Source organism: Stegostoma tigrinum, chromosome 19, assembly GCF_030684315.1.
Source record: "Stegostoma tigrinum isolate sSteTig4 chromosome 19, sSteTig4.hap1, whole genome shotgun sequence".
NCBI lineage: Eukaryota > Metazoa > Chordata > Chondrichthyes > Orectolobiformes > Stegostomatidae > Stegostoma > Stegostoma tigrinum.
In genome coordinates, this window is record NC_081372.1 from 2,848,690 (window position 1) to 2,874,021 (window position 25,332).

The 25,332-nt window shown below is 50.9% G+C and overlaps 1 protein-coding gene across 1 annotated transcript in view; it reads right to left on the reverse strand.

Moving 5' to 3' along the window:
- Positions 1–556: 556 nt before the first annotated feature.
- Positions 557–25,332, reverse strand: part of snta1 (syntrophin, alpha 1) — a 54,111-nt gene continuing 29,335 nt past the window's right edge. The window contains exons 2-7 of the mRNA XM_059652693.1: positions 20,477–20,687; positions 17,328–17,535; positions 12,796–12,926; positions 9,478–9,677; positions 6,610–6,800; positions 557–3,232 (exon numbers count right to left, since the gene is read on the reverse strand). Of these exons, the coding sequence (XP_059508676.1) occupies positions 3,140–3,232; positions 6,610–6,800; positions 9,478–9,677; positions 12,796–12,926; positions 17,328–17,535; positions 20,477–20,687 (1,034 nt within the window). The 3' untranslated portion in view covers positions 557–3,139. The remainder of the gene's footprint in view (positions 3,233–6,609; positions 6,801–9,477; positions 9,678–12,795; positions 12,927–17,327; positions 17,536–20,476; positions 20,688–25,332) is intronic.

Below are 25,332 nucleotides of genomic sequence, written 5' to 3' on the forward strand. Positions count from 1 at the left end.
GTGCAGCCCTCCCTCAGCACTGACTTTCTCACAGTGTCGCCCTCCGACAGTGCGGCGCTCCCTCAGCACTGACCCTCCTACAGTGTCCGCTCGCTCAGCACTGACCCTCCGACAGTGCAGCACTCCCTCAGCACTGACCCTCCGACAGTGCAGCACTCCCTCAGCACTGACCCTCCGACAGTGCAGCACTCCCTCAGCACTGACCCTCCGACAGTGCAGCCTTCCGACAGTGCGGCACTCCCTCAGCACTGACCCTCCGACAGTGCGGCGCTCCTGCTGAGGTAGATTTGGACAATGTTTTGGCTGAAGATGGTGCAATGCAATGCATGCTTCTTATTGAACAACGTTTCCTGTTGTGTGTATACTTCCAGTGTTCGCTGTGGGAAACCCAGATTTTCGAGTACCTGTTGTGAATGAATGATTAACTGTGTGAAGCTAAGTGTTCATGCTCAGAAACCCTGGGAGTCAATGCCACAGGATCCTGGCCCCTCTTCCCACTCACAGTGACCAAGGTGAGAACAACTTGCAGTGAAATAAATGAGATAGCCACACTTGCCACAGATTATAAATGTCTTGATTTTAATTCCACATCCAAGGTATATACAATGAAACCAGCAAAGCTCATTTTTAAATTAATAATGATATAATATACAAAGCTTCTCTGCAAACATTGGTGTGAGATATAAACTCGTAGAAGCGAAGGAAAGAAGATAAGGTTCTGTCTGATTATAACTGTGAGAAATCTTGGCTGTGAATTAGGAACTGGTATAAACTGTGGGAGTGACAGGGATGACCTCTAGCTGCTACAGCTGGTCCCAAGACTACAGGGGCTCAGGAGCTTCGCATTTCTATTCCTACACAACAGATGCAGGCCATTCCACCCATTAACCCTCAGCCCGCTCTTTGAAGTAATCATCCAAATTGTCCCGTCCTCCTGCTTCTTACCCAATATCCAGAGGTTTTATTTATTCTTTTACAAATATTTATCCAATTCCCTCCTGAATGTGTGCCAATGTCCCTTTGGGATGCATGTTCCAAATCACAGCCACTGACCATACCAAAGTCAATTCTCATCTCCGCCTCTGGTTTATCTCCTTCAACGTGTGTCCCTCTGATCACTGAGCCTCAAGATCCTTGGGTGCTCTGAGATGTTTGGCCGAGGTATTAATCAAGAAACCTTTACTGGAGGACAGTGACCTGGGGGGAAGAATCATAAGTCATGTGCTAGTGATAGGGAACGAGAGAGTGAGAGGGAGAAAGGAAGGAGGAGGAGGAGGATGGGGAACAGGAGGAAGGAGAGGCAACAAGTATGGAGGCATAGCAAAGGATTAAACAGAGAGACGAGTGAAAGGGAGAGAGGAAGTGTGTAACAGAGAGGGGCAAGGATGAGAGAGAGGGAGTGTCATGATCTGTCGCTGATTGAAACTACTTGCTTCATAACAATTTGGAGTAAATTGGCTAATTAAATGAAGAGTGTCACAATGATATGGGACCTGATCAGCCAGCTGGGATCTCGGCTGGGATCTCACCCAGCCAAAGGGGTCTCCAACTCCCAGGGATCCTTGGATGGTGGGATAGAAAACCCCCAGCAGGGTTTGCCAAGGTTACAGTAATACCTCGTTCCGATCGCTACAAACTAATGTAGGAAAATATTTTTTTAAAGTTCATAACATCAAAAGAATATCACAAGGCATCATGTGTAATATTGCAAGTGCTCATTTGATGGAGAAACGAATTAGTGTTTATAAAAGGAAATGTTCTTTCAACATTGAGGAGTGTAAGTGTTTGGCAACTACAACAAAGGCATTGTGCACAATCTATCAGAGAAACTGGAAAAGCAATCAAAGGCCCGTAGAACAGCGAGGGCAGCCTGGCCTCTGGCTGAAGCATAACTTCAGAATGACTGGAGACAAACAATAAGCTGATACTTGAGAAACCTGCCAAAGCCAAGCACCCACACCAACGTCTCCAGTTTACCAAGCTCTGTGTGGCAAAAAAACACACTGGGGCCTAGACTGGGGGAAGGCAATTAGATTGGGGCCTTGATGCACTGATAACAATAAATGCAGCAAAGGCTGTGAGTCAGGAAAAACTGTGGCTCAGCCTACAGCAAGCTCACTGGGTCCAAGAGACATATCGAAGGCTCTGAAGGTGTTCTGGTGTCCATGTATTAGGAATTCAGAAAGTGGGAGGGGATTAATACCCATCCAGTACTGAGTCCTCATGATCGCTATCAATCTCACCTAATGATTAGTTAACTCCAGAAAGAGAATGGAGAAAGATTAGGCACAAAAAACTCCTCTGGCCCTAGACTGGGAATATTCAGTCATTCCCCAGAGCTAAACCCTCACTAAGTAACAGCAATTATCGATGGGGGACATATAAAGGAAGGAAGCAATGGCACTCTGAAGGATTTCTACACACTCCTTGAAGTCTAACCTAAATATTCTGCCTGAGAAATTCACGAGAAATAGTTTATTTGCATGACGTGACCTTGAGAGTTATTTGTTGTAGAGGGCACGACAATGATAAATCTGGAGAGTTGTTTTAACAAAGTGAACTGCATGGTCTGTGGCAGGTTTTGGTTAATCTTTGTTACAGATTTGATCTGATGGAGGGGCTCATTAGGATCATCTCAGAGGCCAGTTGGGAGTCAGCCACATTGGTATGGGTTCTGGAGTAACACGTGGGCCAGGCCGTGCCAGACCAGCTGAGAACGGCAGATTTCCTTCCCTCAAGGACATTAGTGAACCAGCTGGCAAGGTGGCCACCAAACAGCTGTCACATCACTTAGCTATTGAGTCCCCAATGTTCCATTTCTAGGCTTTAAAATATTCTCAAATTAGAAGCAGTAGAATTTCAATGCTGGATTACCTCAGTCAGTGTCCTACCTACATGCCCTGAGCCTAAAGACCAACACAGCACGGCCAGGAACTGTTGAAGGGATGAAGTTTAGTAACAGGCACTTGGTAAATTGACAAATGCAAAAGGCAAATGTAACTCTGTCACAGATTAAAAACACAGCTTCTAATGAAGTATTAATTTGCGCTCATTGGTTGCGTTGTTGGTCAGATGATCCAAATGAATCTCCACTCCATCTCCCCGACTCGTCCTCATAATCCATGGTCACTGTTCAGCATCAGGCCAGGAGGCCAAGTCGAGTCACCTTCGTTGACAAGAATGAATGGATTATAAAGACAATGGTTTTGGGGCACGACTGTAGGTTGAGTTGCTGTAAGACAGAAAGGATGTAATTACTGACTTGGACACATTCGAGAGAACGGGGGTCCAACCTCGAGTCAGAACAGTCACAAAATTCGAGATGTTTGCAATTTCACTGAGATTGTGGGATCTAAGATTCTTTTGTACAATAAATTCTGTGAATGGAACCTCAAATGGACCAACAAACATTTTAACTACATCTTCCACATACACTACCTTTACTGTTTAAACTCCTGTGGGGATATTCTGCTATATCACCACCCGACTGAAACCTCAAATATGATCCACGTGGTCAGTGCAATACTGACTCCAAAAACGGGCATGTGCCTTTTCACGAGCTCAGGACAGAGAGGTAAATACTCAAGAAGCATACTCATCATTGTTATGTACCAAACACAGCAGCCAATTTGCAAACAGTAAGATCCCTAGTACAGCAACATCACAATGACCAGTTTGCCAGTTTTCAGGAATGTTGACCAGGTGCCAAGAATTGGTCGAGACACTGGGGAGAAACCCGGAACTCCTCACAGAATAATGCTGAAACAAATCTTTCATCGAGCTGAGGAAGCAAATATGACAGCATTTTAATGGTCTAAGAGTAAATACCTCCTCCAACAGTGCCCACTCCCTCAGCACAGACCCTCCGACAGTGCCCACTCCCTCAGCACTGACCCTCCGATTGTGCCCACTCCCTCAGCACTGACCCTCCGACAGTGCGGCACTCCCTTAGCACTGACCCTCCAACGGTGCGGCGCTCCCTCAGCACTGACCCTCCAACAATGCAGTACACTCCCAGCCCTGGCTGGATGTTTGTCCCTCTGTAATCATTTGACACAGGCCATTGTCTCGCTTGGCATAGATGGGTTGGTGCCAAGCAAGACACAGACCATTGTCTTATCCAAGTCGCCCAAGTTTCCCACAGCCAATCCACCTAATCTGCACATCCCTCAACACTGTGGGCAACTTAGCTTGGCCAATGCACCTAATCTGCACATCTTTGGACTGTGGGAGGAAACCGGAGCACCCGGAAGAAACCCACGCAGACACGGGAAGAATGTGCAAACTCTAAATACAGACAGTCGCCTGAAGGTGGTATTGAACCTGGGTCCCTGGCGCTGTGAGGCTGCAGTGCTAATCACTGAGCCACCGTGCGCTCATCATGACATTTCACAAGAAAACCAATTCAAGAGGAAAACAACATTCATACTGCATGAGAGAAGGGTCCTATTTGGTTATGTACCGACTAGAGATGTTTTGTTTATGAAAACTCCTCATATTATTGTTTTTAAACGTTACTTGAGCAGTGGAACTGTGTGGTGTCCTTTTGGTGGAACTCAATTTAAAACTGTTGAAAGATGATGGCACCAATTAGAGTGAACCTGCCTCGTTTGAAATCTAAACAAAGTTTGCCAGTTAGCTGCCAATCTTTGTTGGCTGCTGCATTATCCGGAGCAATGGTAAAACTACCAACAGTCCACTTGCCAACCAACTGCATTCTCTTCTCAGGCAGTAGGAATGTTGGTATCTTCACTTGATCTTGGACTCTTGCTAATTATCCTGACATGTGCAAAAGGTTGTTGTCGAGGAGAATACTGAGATACAGGCTATTAGACGAGACGGGATTGAGGTTCACAAGGAAGAGGTGTTAGCAATTCTAGAAAGTGTGAAAATAGATAAGTCCCCTGGGCCGGATGGGTTTTATCCTAGGATTCTCCTGGAAGCTAGGGATGAGATTGCAGAGCCTTTGACTTTAATCTTTATGTCGTCATTGTCTACAGGAATAGTGCCAGAAGACTGGAGGATAGCAAATGAAGTCCCATTGTTCGAGAAGGGGAGTAGAGGCAACCCTGGTAATTATAGACCAGTGAGCCTTACTTCAGTTGTGGGTAAAGTGTTGGAAAAGGTTATAAGGGATAGGATTTATAATCATCTAGAAAGGAATAATTTGATTAGGGATAGTCAACACAGTTTTGTGAAGGGTAGGTCGTGCCTCACAAACCTTATTGAGTTCTTTGAGGTGGTCAAACAGGTGGATGAGAGTAAAGCGGTTGATGTGGTGTACATGGATTTCAGTAAACCGTTTGATAAGGTTCCCCACAGCAGGCTATTGCAGAAAATACGGAGGCATGGGATTGTGGGTGATTTGGCGGTTTGGATCAGCAATTGGTTAGCTGTAAGAAGACGGAGGGTAGTGATTGATGGGAAATGTTCATCCTGGAGTTCAGTTACTAGTGGTGTACTGCAAGGATCTGTTCTGGGGCCACTGTTGTTGGTCATTTTTATAAATGACCTGCATGAGGGTGTAGAAGGTTGAGTTGGTAAATTTGCAGATGACACTAAAGTCAGTGGAGTTGTGGATAGTGTGGAAAGGATGTTGCAGGTTACAGAGGGACATAGATAAGCTGCAGAGATGAGGTGAGAGGTGGCAAATGGAGTTTAATGCGGACAAGTGTGTGAGCTGATTCATTTTGGAAGGAATAACAAGAACACAATCGTAAGATTCTTGACAGTGTGGACGAGATCTCGGTGTCCATGTGCGTAGATCCCTGAAAGTTGCCACTCAGGTTGATAGGGTTGTTAGGAAGGCGTACGGTGTGTTAGGTTTTATTGGTAAGGGGTTGAGTTTCGGAGCTATGAGGTCATTTTGCAGCTGTACAAAACTCTGGTGCGGCCACACTTGGAGTATTGTGTACAGTTCTGGTCACCGCATTATAAGAAGGATGTGGAAGCATTGGAAAGGGTGCAGAGGAAATTTACCAGGATGTTGCCTGGTCTGGAGGGAATGTCTTATGAGGAAAGGCTGAGGGACTTGAGGCTGTTTTCATGAGGGAGAAGAAGGTTGAGACAACTTAATAGAGACATACAAGATGATCAGTGGATTAGATAAGGTGGACAGTGAGAGCCTTTTTTCTCAGATTGTGACGGCGAGCACGAGGGGACACAGCTTTAAATTGAGGGGTGATAGATACAGGACAGATGTCAGAGGTAGGTTCTTTACTCAGGAGTAGGAAGGGCATGGAATGCTTTGCCTGTAACAGTGGAAGACTCGCCAAGTTTAAGGGCATTTAAATGGTCATTACATAAACATATGGATGATAATGGAATAGTGTAGGTTAGATGGGCTTCAGTTTGGTTTCACAGGTCAGTGCAACATTGAGGACCGAAGGGCCTGTGCTGTGCTGTAGGGTTCTATGTTCTAAATGAAAAATTCTTGACAAAATCTGTCTTTTTCAGTATTACTCAAGTTCTGGCCTGCCAAATGACTATTTGAATATGGGATTACATCCTACGGAATTAGAGTCCAAAAACAGAAACATTGACACTAAGCTGTCCCTACCTTTTCGATAATAGTTTCTGTGCAGAAGAAAACCCAGTGGAAGTACTCACAATCTCCCCTTCTGGGCCCCCAAAGTCCAGGAAAAGCACTTTGACTCCATCATCGGACGACATGCGAAGTTTCTCAAAGGGCTGGCTGAGGAGAATCTTGCGTTTGCCCATGTCAGAGGTGTCCTGGTAGATGGTGAAGCCCTTTTCCAGGTGCACAGCGAGTTTACAATCCTGGCCGTTCCAGGTACACGCTGAAGAAGAAAGGGTGAGAAATCGAGAGCAGTGTCAATCCACTGCACAATGGTACAGACAGGCTGGTCAATCGGGCTGAAAAGTGGCAAATGAAAAGTATGACGAGATTTATTTCTGGGGGGGGGGGGAGACTAACTTGGCAGGGCGAGTATGTGTTGTGTGGTGGAGCCTGAGGAAGTACAAAGGATCTGACGGATCTTGGTGTGTATGCCCATCGATCATTGGAGGCAGTAGGACAGGTACCTAAGATAGTTAAGATGACAAATGGGCTACTTGGCTTTATTAGTTAAAGCACTGAGTACGACATCAGGGAGGTGATACTGGAGGTGTACAGACATTTGGTGAGGCCACATCTGGAGTACTTTGCACATTTCTGGCCACGACACTATCTGAAGGATGAGAGAGGGCTGGAGAGGGTGTAGACAGAGATTCACCAGGATGCTCCTGGGCTGGGGTGATTCAGTGATGAAGAGAGTCTAGGCAGGCTGGGGCTGTTTTCATCACACACTGGTAGGGTGCGGGGAGGTGAATCCATGAAAAGGTCAGCCATGACCTTATTGAGTGGCAGTGTGGGCTCAATGGGCCAGATGGCCAACTCCTGCCCCTATTTCTTACGTTCTTATTCAAGAAGACTAGCCTGAAGGGGGGGTCTGGCTGTAATGTATAACATTCTGAGGGGCATAGACAGGGCAGACAGGGAGAAATGCCTCCCTTTTGTAGAGGGGCAGTAACCATGGGGAACCGTTTAAGGCCAGGAGCGGGAGGCGTGGACGCTGTAAGAGGCAGGATACCTAGAGACACTGAAGAATTACTTAGATGAACACTTAAAACACCACAGCAACAAGACTACAGGTCAAGTGCTAGGAAATGAGACTAGAGTAGGAAGGAGACAATGGGAACTGCAGATGCTAGAGAATCCGAGATAACAAAGTGTGAAGCTGGATGAACACAGCAGGCCAAGCAGCATCTCAGGAGCACAAAAGCTGACGTTTCGGGCCTGGACCCTTCATCAGAAAAGGGGAAAGGGGAGAGGGTTCTGAAACAAATAGGGAGAGAGGGGGAGGCGGACCTGAAAATGGATAGAGGAGAAGATAGGAGAAGATAGGTGGAGAGGAGAGTATAGGTGGGGAGGTAAGGAGGGGTTAGGTCAGTCCGGGGAGGACGGACAGGTCAAGGGCGCGGGATGAGGTTAGTAGGTAGGAAATGGAGGTGCGGCTTCTTTGCGCTTTGCAGAACACCTCCGCTCAGTTTGCAATAAACAACTGCACCTCCCAGTCGCAAACTATTTCAACTTCCCATCCCATTCCTTAGACGACATGTCCATCATGGGCCTCCTGCAGTGCCACAATGATGCCACCCGAAGGTTGCAGGAACAGCGACTCATATTCCGCTTGGGAACCCTGCAGCCCAAAGGTATCAATGTGGACTTCACAAGCTTCAAAATCTCCCCTTCCCCCACCGCATCCCAAAACCAGCCCAGTTCTTCCCCTCTCCCCACTGCATCCCAAAGCCAGCCCAGCTCGTCCCAGCCTCCCTAACCTGTTCTTCCTCTCACCCATCCCTTCCTCCCACCCTAAGCCGCACCTCCATTTCCTACCTACTAACCTCATCCCGCCTCCTTGACCTGTCCGTCCTCCCCGGACTGACCTATCCCCTCCCTACCTCCCCACCTATACTCTCCTCTCCACCTATCTTCTCCTCTATCCATCTTCGGTCCGTCTCCCCCCTCTCCCTGTTTATTTCAGAATCCTCTCCCCATCCCCCTCTCTGATGAAGGGTCTAGGCCCGAAACGTCAGCTTTCATGGGATGCTGCTTGGCCTGCTGTGTTCATCTAGCTCCATTTTGTTATATAGAGTAGAAAGGAGATTGATCACCAGTGCAGGCAGAGATACAAAGGGTCTTGATTAATAAGGGAACCAAAGGTTAAGGGAAGAACGCAGGAGAACGAGGTTGAGAAACATATTAGCCATGATCCATCAGCAGAGCAGACTCGATAGGCTGAACGGCCTAATTCTGCTACTAAACCTTATGCTGATGGGCCAATGGCTATGACTTAATGTGATGTTATTCCTTAAGAGTTTGTTTTGGATGGAGAGAAATTGGAGACACCTTGGGGCAGGTTTGCTTCCCTCTCCATATCCTGCACTAATGTGAATCCGAGAACAACTCGAGAACTAGGCCAGCAATCCTGACCTTCCATTCAGCACAGTATCAGGGCACTGATCTGTCACAATCATATTGAATGGTGCAGCAGGCAGAATGGCCTCCTCCTGCTCCTAGCTTCTGGTTCTGTCTGACAGATGGAGGAGTGCAAACCAATTCCGTTTGATCACCAGTTCTCCAAAAGGCATGGAACACATAAAAATCAGCGTACAGATGGATTTGGCTGAACTTCTACACAAAATAGAGGACCTGAACCTACAGCTAGTGGTCACAAAGTATATTCAAAGCCGTGATAGACAGATTTTTAATCAGGAAGGGAATTGAGGTTTATGGGGGAAAGGCAGGAATGTGGAGTTGAGGATGCTCAGATCATCACGATCTAATTGAACAGCAGAACAGATCTGTTGGGCAGAATGGGCTGTTTCTGGTCCTATGTTTTATGGTCATATAAGATGTTGCTCCCTGGCTGGGGTATCTATAACATGCTCCCTCTCAGAGGAGAGGCCACTCACCTGTGATGACCTCCTGGATTAGCTCAGCCGCACTGTGACAGCCATTGACCAGAAGGCATGTCCACACTGACAGGTCCAGCTGGATCTCTGCACAGAACAGGTGGGTCTCCACGCCGTGTGGAGTACCAGCCCTCAGGACAAAGGACAGCTCTGAGGAGTCAGCCAACTGGGAGCCCTTGGCAGGACCTGAGTGAACCAATCTGAAAGACAGAACGTGGACCACTTAGACCCTATCTGTCTATCTGGCAACAAACTGACCTCCAACTCAATCCTAAACTGATCCCACATGCAGTGTGCATCAACTTTCCTGGATCAAATGAAAGCAAAACACGCGCAGTGAAGGGAAAACTCGTTCCAGAACTTGATTGGATCATGTTTGATAATATCGAGTTGGGTGATATTGGCCAGAGGGAAACATAAAATTCAGTGATAAGCACAGAATTCAGAGGGAGAAGACTCCCTGGAACAGACCATTAGAATTCCAGTTTCCAGGAAACTTTGGTGTTGACTTAGACCATTCCTGTCACCATCAAAAGATTAACAGACTGGATGTGATTTTGCTCGCTGAGCTGGAAGGTTCGTTTTCAGACGTTTTGTCACCATTCTAGGTAACATCATCAGTGAGCCTCCGACGAAGCGCTGGTGTTATTTCCTGCTTTCTCTTTATCTGGTTAGGTTTCCTTGGGTTGGTGATGTCATTTCCTGTTCTTTTTCTCAGGGGATGGTAGATTGGCTCCAAATCAATGTGTTTGTTGATGGAGTTCTGGTTGGAATGCCATGCTTCTAGGAATTCTCGTGCGTGTCTCTGTTTGGCTTGTCCTAGGATGGGTGTGTTGTCCCAATCAAAGTGGTGTCCTTCCTTATCCGTATGTAAGGATACGAGTGATAGTGGGTCATGTCGTTTTGTGGCTAGTTGATGTTCATTCTACCATCCCCTGAGAAAAAGAACAGGAAATGACATCACCAACGCAGGAAATGACATCACCAACCCAAGGAAACCTAACCAGATAACTAGAAAGTGGGACATAACACCAGCGCTTCGTCGGAGGCTCACTGATGATGTTACCTAGAATGGTGACGAAACGTCTGAAAACGAACCTTCCAGCTCAGCAAGCAAACTCACACCCAGAACCTTAACCTGAGCTACAAATCTTCTCAAAACTCGCTAGATTAACAGACTCTTCCCCTGCCTCAGCCAATCGGCTGCTGCCGTCATCTACGGCTTTATCACCTTCACGCTTGACCACTCCATTGCAGACCCATTATCCACCTCTCCGCAATCCTGAGTTCAGTCAAAACCGTGCCACCTGTCTCTCAAATCTTGCCAAGTCCCCTTTGCCCATCACGCCCCGACACCCGTCACACCCCTTCACCCATCATGCCCCCTATGCCTGTCACACCCCCGATGCCCCCTACACCCGTCCCGCCCCCTACACCCGTCCCGCCCCCTACATCCCCTACACCCGTCATGTCCCCTACACCCATCATAGCCCTGACGCCCCTACACCCATCACGCCCCCAACACGCCCCCTACACCCGTCTCGCCCCCTACACCCGTCTCGCCCCCTACACCCCTACACCCGTCACGCCCACCACGACCCCTACGCCCGCCATGCCCGCCACGCCCCCTACACCCGCCACGCCCTAGGCAGCTGCTCTCACGATTGAGAGAAGATTCTTCTTCTTGGTGCCATTGCTTTTGCAATGAGAGAGTCCTTTTGTTCTCAATCCTTCCAACAATGGGAACAGCTTTACCCATTTCCCCACTTATTACTCAACAGGGTCTCAGTTTGTGTACGAAAACTGATTCCACAGCTCTGCTGCTGTTCCTCAGTTGGATATCTTCACCAAGCTTCAAAAAAACCTCTGGATAAAGACTCTGATATGAAGCGTGCACTGTTTCACCAAGGTCCTTTCAGCAAGAACATGACAAATGATGGGAAACTCCACAGGAAATAATGTGGAATCAGCTGAGAAACCATCATTGGGAGACCCATCACCTCTCTATTTGGATCAGAGCAGAAATGTTACTGGTCCACTGTCACTATGGAGAGATTACTAAACCAGTTAGAGTGCAGGGTTCACTGGCCCGGTGACACCGTGCAGACGGGTTCACTGGCCCGGTGACACCGTGCAGACGGGTTCACTGGCCCGGTGACACCGTGCAGACGGGTTCACTGGCCCGGTGACACCGTGCAGACGGGTTCACTGGCCCGGTGACACCGTGCAGACGGGTTCACTGGCCCGGTGACACCGTGCAGACGGGTTCACTGGCCCGGTGACACCGTGCAGACGGGTTCACTGGCCCGGTGACACCGTGCAGACGGGTTCACTGGCCCGGTGACACCGTGCAGACGGGTTCACTGGCCCGGTGACACCGTGCAGACGGGTTCACTGGCCCGGTGACACCGTGCAGACGGGTTCACTGGCCCGGTGACACCGTGCAGACGGGTTCACTGGCCCGGTGACACCGTGCAGACGGGTTCACTGGCCCGGTGACACCGTGCAGACGGGTTCACTGGCCCGGTGACACCGTGCAGACGGGTTCACTGGCCCGGTGACACCGTGCAGACGGGTTCACTGGCCCGGTGACACCGTGCAGACGGGTTCACTGGCCCGGTGACACCGTGCAGACGGGTTCACTGGCCCGGTGACACCGTGCAGACGGGTTCACTGGCCCGGTGACACCGTGCAGACGGGTTCACTGGCCCGGTGACACCGTGCAGACGGGTTCACTGGCCCGGTGACACCGTGCAGACGGGTTCACTGGCCCGGTGACACCGTGCAGACGGGTTCACTGGCCCGGTGACACCGTGCAGACGGGTTCACTGGCCCGGTGACACCGTGCAGACGGGTTCACTGGCCCGGTGACACCGTGGAGACGGGTTCACTAGCCCGGTGTTACCGGACAACAGCAAGTACAAGGAGTGAGATGAAATCCCATGGAACTGTTGGGAATTTTAACTCGATTCTAAAACTATAGAAGTGAATTCTGGCCTCTGTAAAAGTGACCGTGAAATTGTCAGTTTGTAGTAAAGCCCCATCTGGTTCACTAATGTCCTTTAGGGAAGGAAACTGCCACCCTTATCTGGTCTGGCCTACATGTGACTCCAGTCCCACAGCAATGTGGTTTACTCGTAACTCCCTTGTGAAGGGTCTAACAAGCCACTCCACTGCACCAATCACAGGGCTTGCCAACTACTCAAGGGATGAGAAATAAAACTACATCTGACTTTTACCAAAACTGCCTCGTGGCTGGAATCACATTCAGTCTGCAGTTACAAATAGGAGACTGCAGGAGGCAGTGCAGTTGCTGACCTGGTCGCAATGAGGGGGTGCCTGGAGCTGGGGCTGTTCAGACTCTCTCTGGTTTGCGGTAAACTGTTGTACAGCAGCAAGTCCTTCTCAGTGAGAATGGCGAGGACTGGCTTTTCCACATCACCCGGTATCTGCAGGAAACCAGACACAAGACAGCTCAGGGGAATGTGTCAGAGATCATGGAAACTGCAGATGCTGGAGAATCCGAGATAACAAAGCGTGAAGCTGGATGAACACAGCAGGCCAAGCAGCATCTCAGGAGCACAAAAGCTGACGTTTCGGGCCTAGACCCTTCATCAGAGAGGGGGATGGGGAGAGGGTTCTGGAATAAATAGGGAGAGAGGGGGAGGCGGACCGAAGATGGATAGAGGGGAAGATAGGTGGAGAGGAGAGTATGGGTGGGGAGGTAGGGAGGGGATAGGTCAGTCCAGGGAAGACGGACAGGTCAAGGAGGTGGGATGAGGTTAGTAGGTAGGAAATGGAGGTGCGGCTTGAGGTGGGAGGAGGGGATGGGTGAGAGGAAGAACAGGTTAGGGAGGTGGGGATGAGCTGGGCTGGTTTTGAGATGCAGTGGGTGGAGGGCAGATTTTAGGACAGAATGGGGGCTGGGAGAGGGGAAACTGACCAGGGGTTGGGGGGACAGGAGCAGCACGAGAAACTGGGGGAATGGGTAAGTGCAGGAGAGACCAGCAATGGGTGGGAGGGGGTGGGGTGTGCGGCAGGAGAGGCGGTGGATGCCAGGGCAGGAGAGACTGGGATCAGGAGACACTAGAGGGTGGGGCAGGAGGGACCAGGATAGGAGAGATGGGTAAGTGCGCTGAGAGCATGGGAGGGTTGGGGGGGGGGTGGGGTTTGCACAGACAGTGTGGGGGGAGGGTGTGCACAGACAGCTTGGGGTTGTGTGCACAGAAAGTGTGGGGGAGCTATGCACAGACAGCGTTGGGGGGGGGGGGGGGAGGTGTGCACAGGCAGCGTTGGTGGGGGGGAGCTTGTGCACAGGCAGCGTTCAGGGGGGAGTGTGTGCACAGGCAGCGTGGGGGGGGAGGGGTGTGCACAGGCAGCATGGGGGGGGAGGGTGTGCACAGGCAGCGTTGGGGGGGGGGAGGGGTGTGCACAGGCAGCATTGGAGGGGAGGGTGTGCACAGGCAGCGTTGGAGGGGGGTGTGCACAGACAGCGGGGGAGGGTGTGCACAGACAGCGTGGGGGGGGAGGGTGCGCACAGACAGCGGGGGGGGAGGGTGCGCACAGACAGCGGGGGGGGGAGGGTGCGCACAGACAGCGGCGGGGGGGAGGGTGCGCACAGACAGCGGCGGGGGGGAGGGTGCGCACAGACAGCGGCGGGGGGAGGGTGCGCACAGACAGCGGGGGGGGGAGGGTGCGCACAGACAGCGGGGGGGGGGGAGGGTGCGCACAGACAGCGGGGGGGGGGGGGGGGGAAAGAGGGGGGAGGGTGCAAGACCACATTGAGGAGATGGTTGTTCAGACAGCATTCCCCCCACCCCACCCACCCCGGGAGCCGGATGCCCCTGGGCAGCCTCCCCAGGGGAGACAGGAGGGTCCAGCACAGAAACCTGGATCAACAAGCAGCAGGGCCCCCACATCCGTCAGGGTGAGAGAGAGAGAGAGAGAGAGAGAGAGAGAGAGAGATAATGGGAACTGCAGATGCTGGAGAACCTGAGATAACTAGAGAGGGACACAGCACAACAGAGAGAGAGAGAGACAGCAAGCAGGGAGACAGAGAGAGGGGGTGAAAGAGCGAGAGAGAGAGGGAGAGAGAATGAGAGTGGGGGTGGGTGGAGGGGAGAGAGAGAAAATGAGAGAGAGAGAGAGAGAGAGAGAGAGAGAGAGAAAGAGACAGGCAGACAGAGAGTACAAAAGGAAGAAAGGCAGGAGAGAGAGAGAGAGAGGGGGAGGGAGGGGGCGCTAGGGAATAATGTTATTGGATTGTAATTCAGACATTAATGTTCTGAGGGATGTGTGTTCAAACAGCACGAGGCAGATTGTGAGGTTTAAATTGAGTGAGTTGATAAATGTGGAATTGAAAGCTACCAATTAGTATCACTGACCTTGAAATGATCAGCATTTGTTGTAAAAGCCTACCTGGTCTTAGGGTCTTCCCAACTCTGACCTACACGTAACTCCAGGCCCACACGTGACTCTCAAAGACAACTGGGGATGGCCGACAATTACTGATCGCACCAGCGACAGATCAATAACAATAATCTAAAAATTAACCAGTTGACAAACCTCCTTTAAATGATGTGTGACCACGGGGTAAACTGTCGCCTCTTCACGCAGAAAAAGCCAGATCATTGCCCATCTCTAACTGTCCTTGAACTAAGTATTGGAGAGAGTCACACGTAGGCCAAACTGGGCTAGTAGAGCTGATTTCTTGCCCAAAGGCCATCTGAATTTGTTAACAATCAATGACATCACTGCTGACTAGCTTTATATTTCAGATTTAACTGTTGAATTTAAATACTAACCACCAATCATTAGGGTGGGATCGGAATGAGTATTTTGACAGCATTAGCCTGAGTCCTATGGGTTACCCAGCAGTGACAATACCATCTCAACCTAAACATGAGCAATCTCTAGGATCTTTAACACAGCAAGATGTCAGCAACATCTGACTTTGAAACAGTTTGTAAATTTGCACAGGCTGTGTTTTCGTACGGCTCATGGACTGAGCAAAACATCATCCAGCTGCGTGCAAAGGGTGTTGTCCCTGGGAAACAGAAGATGGTATTAGTCCAAAAGAAAACTAAATGTTGGTCAGACAAACCGCTTCAGTCATCTGTCCTGATATCACTTGTATCTTCATGTTAAGTTTAGTTTGTGAATAATGCTGTGGAGTGTTCGATGACATTAAAGGTGTTATCTACAGAACTTATGAGATATTATAGGATCACATCAGGAATGTCGGACAGTTTGGGCTTGTATCTGCTGGAGCACAGGAGAGAAACAGGTAGCTTGAATAAAACATCCTGGGGGGACCTGACAAGGTCAGGGTGAAAAGGAATAGTTCTTCTTCTGGGAAAATCTGGAACTGGGGCGAGAGTTTAAGAGTAAGGCAGAGGTAAGGAGGTGGTGAGTCTTGGAACGCTCTTTCTCAAAAGGTGGAGGTTGGGAGCAAGTGGAGGGGGAGGTGAGGGGTAATGGGAGAAGGCAGGGAGGTAGAGTAATTACACCAGCATGAATGGAACCAGAGGGCCGAATGGTCTGCTCCTGATTTGTCAGGAAATTGATAGTGACTACCACTACAGTTTTGAAGGGAACTGCAGACGCTGGAGAATCCAAGGTAACAAAATGTGAGGCTGGATGAACACAGCAGGCCGAGCAGCATCTCAGGAGCACAAAAGCTGACGTTTCGGGCCTAGACCCTTCATCAGAGAGGGGGATGGGGTGAGGGAACTGGAATAAATAGGGAGAGAGGGGGAGGAGGACCGAAGATGGAGAGAAAAGAAGATAGGTGGAGAGAGTATAGGTGGGGAGGTAGGGAGGGGATAGGTCAGTCCAGGGAAGACGGACAGGTCAAGGAGGTGGGATGAGGTAGTACGTAGGAAATGGAGGTGCAGCTTGAGGTGGGAGGAAGGGATGGGTGAGAGGAAGAACAGGTTAGGGAAGCGGAGACAGGCTGGGCTGGTTTTGGGATGCAGTGGGGGGAGGGACGAGCTGGGCTGGTTTTGAGATGCGGTGGGGGAAGGGGAGATTTTGAAGCTGGTGAAGTCCACATTGATACCATTGGGCTGCAGGGTTCCCAAGCGGAATATGAGTTGCTGTTCCTGCAACCTTCGGGTGGCATCATTGTGGCACTGCAGGAGGCCCATGATGGACATGTCATCTAAAGAATGGGAGGGGGAGTGGAAATGGTTTGCGACTGGGAGGTGCAGTTGTTTATTGCGAATTGAGCGGAGGTGTTCTGCAAAGCGGTCCCCAAGCCAGTTGAACATCTGCTTGATATGGAAGGTCATCTTGAGGCCTGGGATAGGGGTGAGGGAGGTGGTGTGGGGGCAAGCGTAGCACTTCCTGCAGTTGCAGGGTAAGGTGCCGGGTGTGGTGGGGTTGGAGGGGAGTGTGGAGCGAACAAGGGCGTCACAGAGAGAGTGGTCTCTCCGGAAGGCAGACAAGGGTGGGGATGGAAAAATGGCTTGGTGGTGGGGTTGGATTGTAGATGGCGGAAGTGTCGGAGGATGATACGTTGTATCCGGAGGTTGGCATCCCGCCTCCTTGACCTGTCCGTCTTCCCTGGACTGACCTATCCCCTCCCTACCTCCCCACCTATACTGTCCTCTCCACCTATCTTCTTTTCTCTCCATCTTCGGTCCGCCTCCCCCTCTCTCCCTATTTATTCCAGTTCCCTCACCCCATCCCTCTCTCTGATGAAGGGTCTAGGCCCGAAACGTCAGCTTTTGTGCTCCTGAGATGCTGCTGGGCCTGCTGTGTTCATCCAGCTCCACACTTTACCGCTACAGTGTGTCGGTTATTATTCCACACTCTGATCAGCATGGTGCAAGATAACGGGAATTTACCTGCTCTGTTAGCCAGCCCACGTGTTTAATTTCTTTACTGCCAGCTATGCCCGAGTTACCAGCCAAGGCTCTAATCTCAGCTTTCACCATGGGCAGGAGGGCACTGGCATTACTGTGAAGGGCACTGAACCAGGACTGAGCAGTGGCACTGTCCTTCAGCCGCAGAGATACAGAGGACTTTCCATCAGCAGACGAGAGGTCAATGTACCTAAAGCAGGAGACACAGGGACACACTGAGACACAGAGAATCATTCACCCACAACCACCCAGAGACAGAATACAGCACAGGATACAGCAGCACCTCCTCAGGGCAGGCAGCATCACGGGAGAGAGCGGAGTTAACGTACCACCCACGCCTCCCGCGCCCCATAAATAATGACACACTGCCCCACCTCCCCAGGGACACCCCTGTAAATACTGACACAGACCCCCGGCCCCGACCCCAAGAGACCCTCCGTAAATACTGACACACTTTGCTGCCCTCCCCCCGCCCCAGGGGCCCTCCAGTAAATACTGACACACTTCTCCCCTCCCCGGCGACCACCCCAACCCGTAAATATTGACACACTCCCCCGCTGCCCCCGCCAAAGACCACCCTGTAAATACTGAAACACTAAGCCCCGCCACAACCCAACGGACCCCTCTGTAAAAACTGGCACACTCCCCATCCCCCTCAACACTTCACAAAGGAAGGACAGCCAGGTACTCAAAACAATGAGAACAGCCACTAGATATTACAAATCATTTCACTGCAATGGAAGTACTTTCCAAACAGATTTTCTGTTTAAAAATCTCACAGCTCAGCAATCCAATAACGACCCAGTTATCAGCGACAGTGATGCTGATTGAGGGATAGATATAGTCAAGACCGTGGGACAAGCACCTCCCTCTTGCTCATCATTAAGATATTTCATGGAAAACTTTACATTCAGCCCACAGAGTAGGCAGGGCAAGAATTTAACCTTTCATCGCAAGGACAACACTGCAGCATTCCCTCTGCATTGAACCCCCGACAGTGCAGCGCTCCCTCAGCACTGACCCTCTGATAGAGCAGACTCCCTCAGCACGGACCCTCCGACAGTGCGGCGCACCCTCAGCACTGACTAAACGACAGTGCGACGCTCCCTCAGCACTGACCATCCGATAGGGCCGTCTCCCCCAGCACTGACCCTCGGACAGCGCCGTCTCCCCCAGCACTGACCCGCCGACAGCGCCGTCTCCCCCAGCACTGACCCGCCGACAGCGCCGTCTCCCCCAGCACTGACCCGCCGACAGCGCCCACTCCCTCAGCACTGACCCGCCGACAGCGCCCACTCCCTCAGCACTGACCCGCCGACAGCGCCCACTCCCTCAGCACTGACCCTCCGACAGTACCCACTCCCTCAGCACTGACCAAGCGACACTGCGGTGCTCCCTCAGCACTGACCCTCCGACAGTCCGGCCCTCCCTCAGCACTGACCCTCCGACAGCGCCCGCTCCCTCAGCACTGACCATCCGACAGCGCCCGCTCCCTCAGCACTGACCCTCCGACAGCGCCCGCTCCCTCAGCACTGACCCTACGACAGCGCCCGCTCCCTCAGCACTGACCCTACGACAGCGCCCGCTCCCTCAGCACTGACCCTACGACAGCGCCCGCTCCCTCAGCACTGACCCTCCGACAGCGCCCGCTCCCTCAGCACTGACCCTCCGACAGTGCGGCCCTCCCTCAGCACTGACCCTCCGACAGTGCGGCTCTCCCTCAACACTGACCCTCCGACAGTGCGGCCCTCCCTCAGCACTGACCCTCCGACAGTGCGGCCCTCCCTCAGCACTGACCCTCCGACAGTGCGGCCCTCCCTCAGCACTGACCCTCCGACAGTGCGGCCCTCCCTCAGCACTGACCCTCCGACAGTGCGGCCCTCCCTCAGCACTGACCCTCCGACAGTGCGGCTCTCCCTCAGCACTGACCCTCCGACAGTGCGGCTCTCCCTCAGCACTGACCCTCCGACAGTGCGGCGCTCCCTCAGCACTGACCCTCCGACAGTGCCCGCTCCCTCAGCACTGACCCTCCGACAGTGCCCGCTCCCTCAGCACTGACCCTCCGACAGTGCCCGCTCCCTCAGCACTGACCCTCCGACAGTGCCCGCTCCCTCAGCACTGACCCTCCGACAGTGCCCGCTCCCTCAGCACTGACCCTCCGACAGTGTGGCGCTCCCTCAGCACTGACCCTCCGACAGTGCGGCCCTCCCTCAGCACTGACCCTCCGACAGTCCGGCCCTCCCTCAGCACTGACCCTCCGACAGTGCCCGCTCCCTCAGCACTGACCCTCCGACAGTGCCCGCTCCCTCAGCACTGACCCTCCGACAGTGCCCGCTCCCTCAGCACTGACCCTCCGACAGTGTGGCGCTCCCTCAGCACTGACCCTCCGACAGTGCGGCCCTCCCTCAGCACTGACCCTCCGACAGTCCGGCCCTCCCTCAGCATTGACCCTCCGACAGCGCCCGCTCCCTCAGCACTGACCCTCCGACAGCGCCCGCTCCCTCAGCACTGACCCTCCGACAGCGCCCGCTCCCTCAGCACTGACCCTCCGACAGTGCGGCCCTCCCTCAGCACTGACCCTCCGACAGTGCGGCCCTCCCTCAGCACTGACCCTCCGACAGTGCGGCCCTCCCTCAGCACTGACCCTCCGACAGTGCGGCCCTCCCTCAGCACTGCTCTCCCTCAACACTGACCCTCCGATAGTGCGGCCCTCCCTCAGCACTGACCCTCCGACAGTGCCCGCTCCCTCAGCACTGACCCTCCGACAGTGCCCGCTCCCTCAGCACTGACCCTCCGACAGTGCGGCGCTCCCTCAGCACTGACCCTCCGACAGTGCCCGCTTCCTCAGCACTGACCCTCCGACAGTGCCCGCTCCCTCAGCACTGACCCTCTGACAGTGCCTGCTCCCTCAGCACTGACACTCTGACAGTGTGGCGCTCCCTCAGCACTGACCCTCCGACAGTGCGGCGTTCCCTCAGCACTGATGTGAGGTGCCTGCCTGTGTGTGAATTTTGAGTGGCACTGACACAGTGTGAACATGCTCCATGAACTGAGCCCAGGAAACTCTGGTCTAAGATGTTGTCTGTTACAGTGAATTAACGGTGCTGCTGGTGACGATTGCCCAGCCTTACCTCTTCTCCTGGTCGGGAGCTTGGATTTTTCTTCGGAGGTAACACATTTTCAAGGGGATGGTTTTCTCCTGCTCCAGGTCCCCATGTGGGGGTGGGTGGAGGCCAGCTGGAGAGTTAGCCCCACTACCAGGGGTTGATGAGGAATCCCAACTCTGGACAGAGCCCGCAGAGGTGTTCTTGAAATAGGAGGACACTTCCTTCAGGTACTTCACTGAAGGTCAATAAAACAGAAGCTTAAAGTCATTGCATTTGCAAAACAATCCTTAACAAAAGCAGTGGCAGGTTACAAACTATTGATCAATTTGAACACAGGTTTTATCTTGAATGTCTGGGAGAGATGCTTGTGTTTTCAGGGCATTAAGACACGATCTGGGAATAAGTGTAAATTAAAGCAAAATACTGCAGACACTGGAATTGTGAAATAAAAACAAACAGACAGTGCTAGATTAACTCAGTGACGCATGTGTTTAGACAGAAGCGGAATTAATGTTTCCATTCTGGTGTAACACTCAAGAAGATTCATAGCAGACTTGCAAAGTTTATTCTGTTTGCTTCTCCCACATTTTCTGTCTGTATTCAGAATAAGTGTGATCAGTTCTGGGTCCCACAGCCCAGGACTAAGCCTCATAGAAGGAACAGCCCAACATTCGGTGGAACGACCCCAGGTCTGCCAGCTGGAATCCGGAGATCAATGTCGGTCATAGTAGGTTTTTATTTCCCACAATAAGTATGTGCTGGTTACCTCCAAAGAATGGGCCTCCTCTGTCTCATTCAGCTTCCCCCACATCCTGCATGTTCGGAACTCCAAATGGGCTGCAATGGGAAGCAGGAGCCTAGAGATGTGTGAAATAGCCAGGCTTGGGCTGATGATTGGCGAGTAACACTCACATCGCACAAATGCCATGAGACGACCAAATCCAACCAGGGACAAACTAACCAATGCTCCTTGCAAGCTAATGGCATTACCATCATTGAATCCCCCACTATCAGTGTGCTGGGGGTTTACCATTCAGCAACCCAACTGAACTAGCTGTATAAATACGGTGGCTGCAAGAGCAGATCAGAGGCTGGGAATACTGCGGTGAGTAACTCACCTCCTGACTCCCCAAAGCCTGTTCACCATCTACAAGGCGCAAGTCAGGAGTGTGATGGAATACTCCCCACTTGCCTGGATGGGGGCAGCTCCATCAACACTCAAGAAAACTGACACTATCCAGAACAAAGCAGCCGCTTGATTGGCACCACATCCACAAACATCCCACTCCCTCCACCACTGACGCTCAGTAGCAGCAGTGTGTACTATCTACAAGATGCACTGCAGAAATTCACCAAAGATCCTCAGACAGCACCTTCCAAACCCACAACCACTTCCATCTAGAAGGACAAGGGCAGCAGATATATAGGAACACCATCATCTCCAAGCCACTTACTATCCTGACTTGGAAATATACCACCGTTCTTTCACTGTCACTGGGTCAAAATCGTGGAATTCCCTCCTTAAGGGCAGCAAATGGACTGCAGGGGTTCAAGAAGGCAGCTCACCCCCAACTTCTCAAGGGGCAACTAGGGATGGGCCCAGCTAGCAACACCCACATCCCATGAGTGAATTTTTTTGAAAACATCTCAGAAAACCACAGACTTTCATTCATTACTGGAGCCCAGAGCAGCAACAGTACTGTTTTGAGATGGCAAGAACTGGATTCTGAGATAACACAGTGTGGAGCTGGAGGGGCACAGCAGGCCAGGCAGCATCAGAGCTGGCGTTTCGGGTCAGGACCCTTCTTCAGAAATGGGGAGGAGAGAGGGAGCTGGGAAATAAATAGAGGAAGGAGGGGAGAGGCTAGGGAAGGTAGGTGGGATGGTGATAAGTGATCGCAGGTAGGGAGTGGTGGGGAGTGGTCAGTGAGGTGGGAGGGAAGGATAGGTGGGAGAGCAGATGGACAGGTTGTGTCAGGTCAAGGAAGGCGGGGGATGAAGGATGAGTCCGGGGGGTTGGGGAGATTTTGAAATTGGTTAGAAACCAACATCTGCAGTCTAAACTGGAAGGAGGTTTTAATCTCTTTCTCCACGCTCCCCATTTACTGCGCTGATCTTTCTGTCCTGACTCAGATTCCCTGTTTTTTTGAAAAAGTAGATTCCAGCGATTGTGGCTGGGATTGCGGGAATTCGAGAATAACTAAACAAACTTCCCTCCCACTCTATTCCCAAAAAAAAAACGTTGATAGGATCCAAAAATAAAATCCTGATTTCCAACTCTGGTAAAATTACAGGGCAATACGACAGAAGGGTTTAGCGATGAAAGACCGAGACAGGGTCACAGGTCGAAAATGATCTGTCACAAACAGAGGATTAACTGTCACAGATTTAGAACAGATGGCAAGAACAATGTGCTCACTGAGTACACAGGATACAGGATCCACTTGCAGGATCACTGGCTACAGGAGAAATCTAATTCCAATGCAGGAGACCGGGGAGGCGGGGGGAGGGCCCTGGACAAATGAAAAGCCTTTGAGGGGATAAGTGTGATTGGTTGTACTTTCTCGAGGGATGGGTAATGCCAAATTGGGCCAAATGGCCTGCTGCAGCTTCTGTGTGTAAGGATAAATACAGGCCGAGAGCTGTGATGCTTTCCACAGTCAAACAGTCCGTTGCTGCTTCACTCTGTGAATCATAGAGGGCAGCCATGGAATGTAAACTGAGCCCCTGCTGCTTGTGGAGTAGAAAAACCCAGAGGACAATATTTAAAACATAAAGCAAGGAAGGAGAGGGTCGGATCATGTTCTCACTGCTGTGGATTAAATGAGGAATTTGACTTTGAGGATAACTATTTGGAATAAAAACCCTTGTTGCTTTGCATAATGTACAATGAAGTCAGGGAGCAACAGAAACAGAGTCAGGCTGCAATCAGCCAGACAACCAACTCCTGCATTGGCCTTCAGTGGGGAGAAGGAGAGCAAGAATGAGAGAATGGGGAGTGAGAAAGAGAGGAGGTGGGAGATAGTACAGAGAGAGAGGGGGAGGAGGAGACACAGAGAAGGAGACAGAGACAAACAGACAGAATGAGACAGACAGACAGCAAGAGTGTCCAGTCAGATAGGGAGAGAGGGGGGACCGGAAACAGGACATTCAGAATTCAACCAGGAGCCAGAGCTCAACAATTGCTGCAGGGAGAAGTTTTAATAGAGTTAAAATCAGTCCTGCTGTTTGAAAGCACCATTCCATTTAATTTATCCTCAAATGCAGGGGCTTTACGTTAAATAAATCACATCAAATTCAGGGATTTATTTTATAAACGTAAATGGTAACATTACAAGTTGTCAGTACATTCAGTATTTGGGGATTCTAATATGACTGCAGTATTATTTTCCCACATGTGGGAATCCCTCTGATTCCTGATGTTACTACTACCTTCGATATTTGCTCCCTCACCACAATGTACACAGTAACAGTGTGTGCGCCATCCAGAAGATACGCTTTAGAAATTCACTAAGATTCTTTCGACCTTCCAAACCCACGACCAGTATCTGCAAGTTTTCCTCAAAGTCCCACACCATCCTGACTTGGAATCACACCATTCGGATGTTCATGAACCAGGTGAGCTTTTCTTGACAATCATCATTAGGCTCTTAATTTTATTTTGAATTCAAATTCCACCATCCAGACCCACAGCAATGTGGTTGACTCTTAACTGCCCTCTGGGCAATTAGGGATGGGCAATGAATGCTGCCCAGTCAACGACGCGCTCATCCCTTGAATAAGTCAGTGTGCCTGTGGGAATGAGGTCAGGAGAAGGGAATTATTACAGATAGGGTTACAGAATTTGGGGTCAGTAAGTTCACTGAACCCTCTATTACTTGGGAACACAAGGAGTTGGTCTGAAACATCAGGGCACTGGGTGTCACATGTGGCTGGTCAGAAGCTTTCCGCTTCCCTGAGAAAAATCTCAAGCCCACGCTGGAAGGAACACAGCTCCACATTTGGAAATTTACTTAACTTGTGAATTAATTCCATTTTATTTTTAAGTTGCATTGTGTGTAGCAGAAATCACAGTGAAACTGCAGCGTCTGGGGCGACAAATATCACTTTATGTAGCTGAAACTCTCAGCAACAAAACTAAAAGTTTCCTTGCTTACTTCCCATTAAGAACTATGCACTGCGATGGCTTGCAGGGAATCTCAATGTGACATTGCTGAAGGTTAGGAATGCTGAATGCAAACGTGAATGTTAATAGTAACCGCTGCTTCTATATCAAAGGTTATGAGTAATGGCAGCTCAGATAAAGTAATGGCTGAGTGAGTGCATGAATCTGCAACTGAACAGTGCCCTCAGTACAGTTCACATCCCTGCCACACTAATAGCTGAACATTGTTACAATTACTAAGCATTGCCTTTTTGATGCTCTGTCAAAGAGAGGTACTGTATGGAAGTAGACCCCTCAGTCCAACTCATCCATTCCAACCAAATATTCTAAATTAATCCAGTCCCATTTGCCAGCATTTGGCCCATATTTGTCTAAACCCTTCCTACTCATGTACACATCCAGATGCCTTTTAAATGTTGTCATTGTACCAGCCCCCACCACTTCCTCTGGCAGCTCATTTCATACACACACCACCCTCTGCATGAAAAAGTTGCCCCTGAGGTGCTTTTTAAATCATTCCGCGCACCCCCCCCCCACCTTAAACCTATGCCGCTCTAGTTTTGGACTCCCCCTACCCTGGGGCAAGACCTTGTCTGTTTACTCTGTCCATGCCCCTCATGATTTTATAAACTCCTTTAAGGTCACCCCTCAGTCTTCAATACTCCAGGGAAAATGGCACCTGCCTTTTCAGTCTCTCCCTCCAACCCCAGCAACA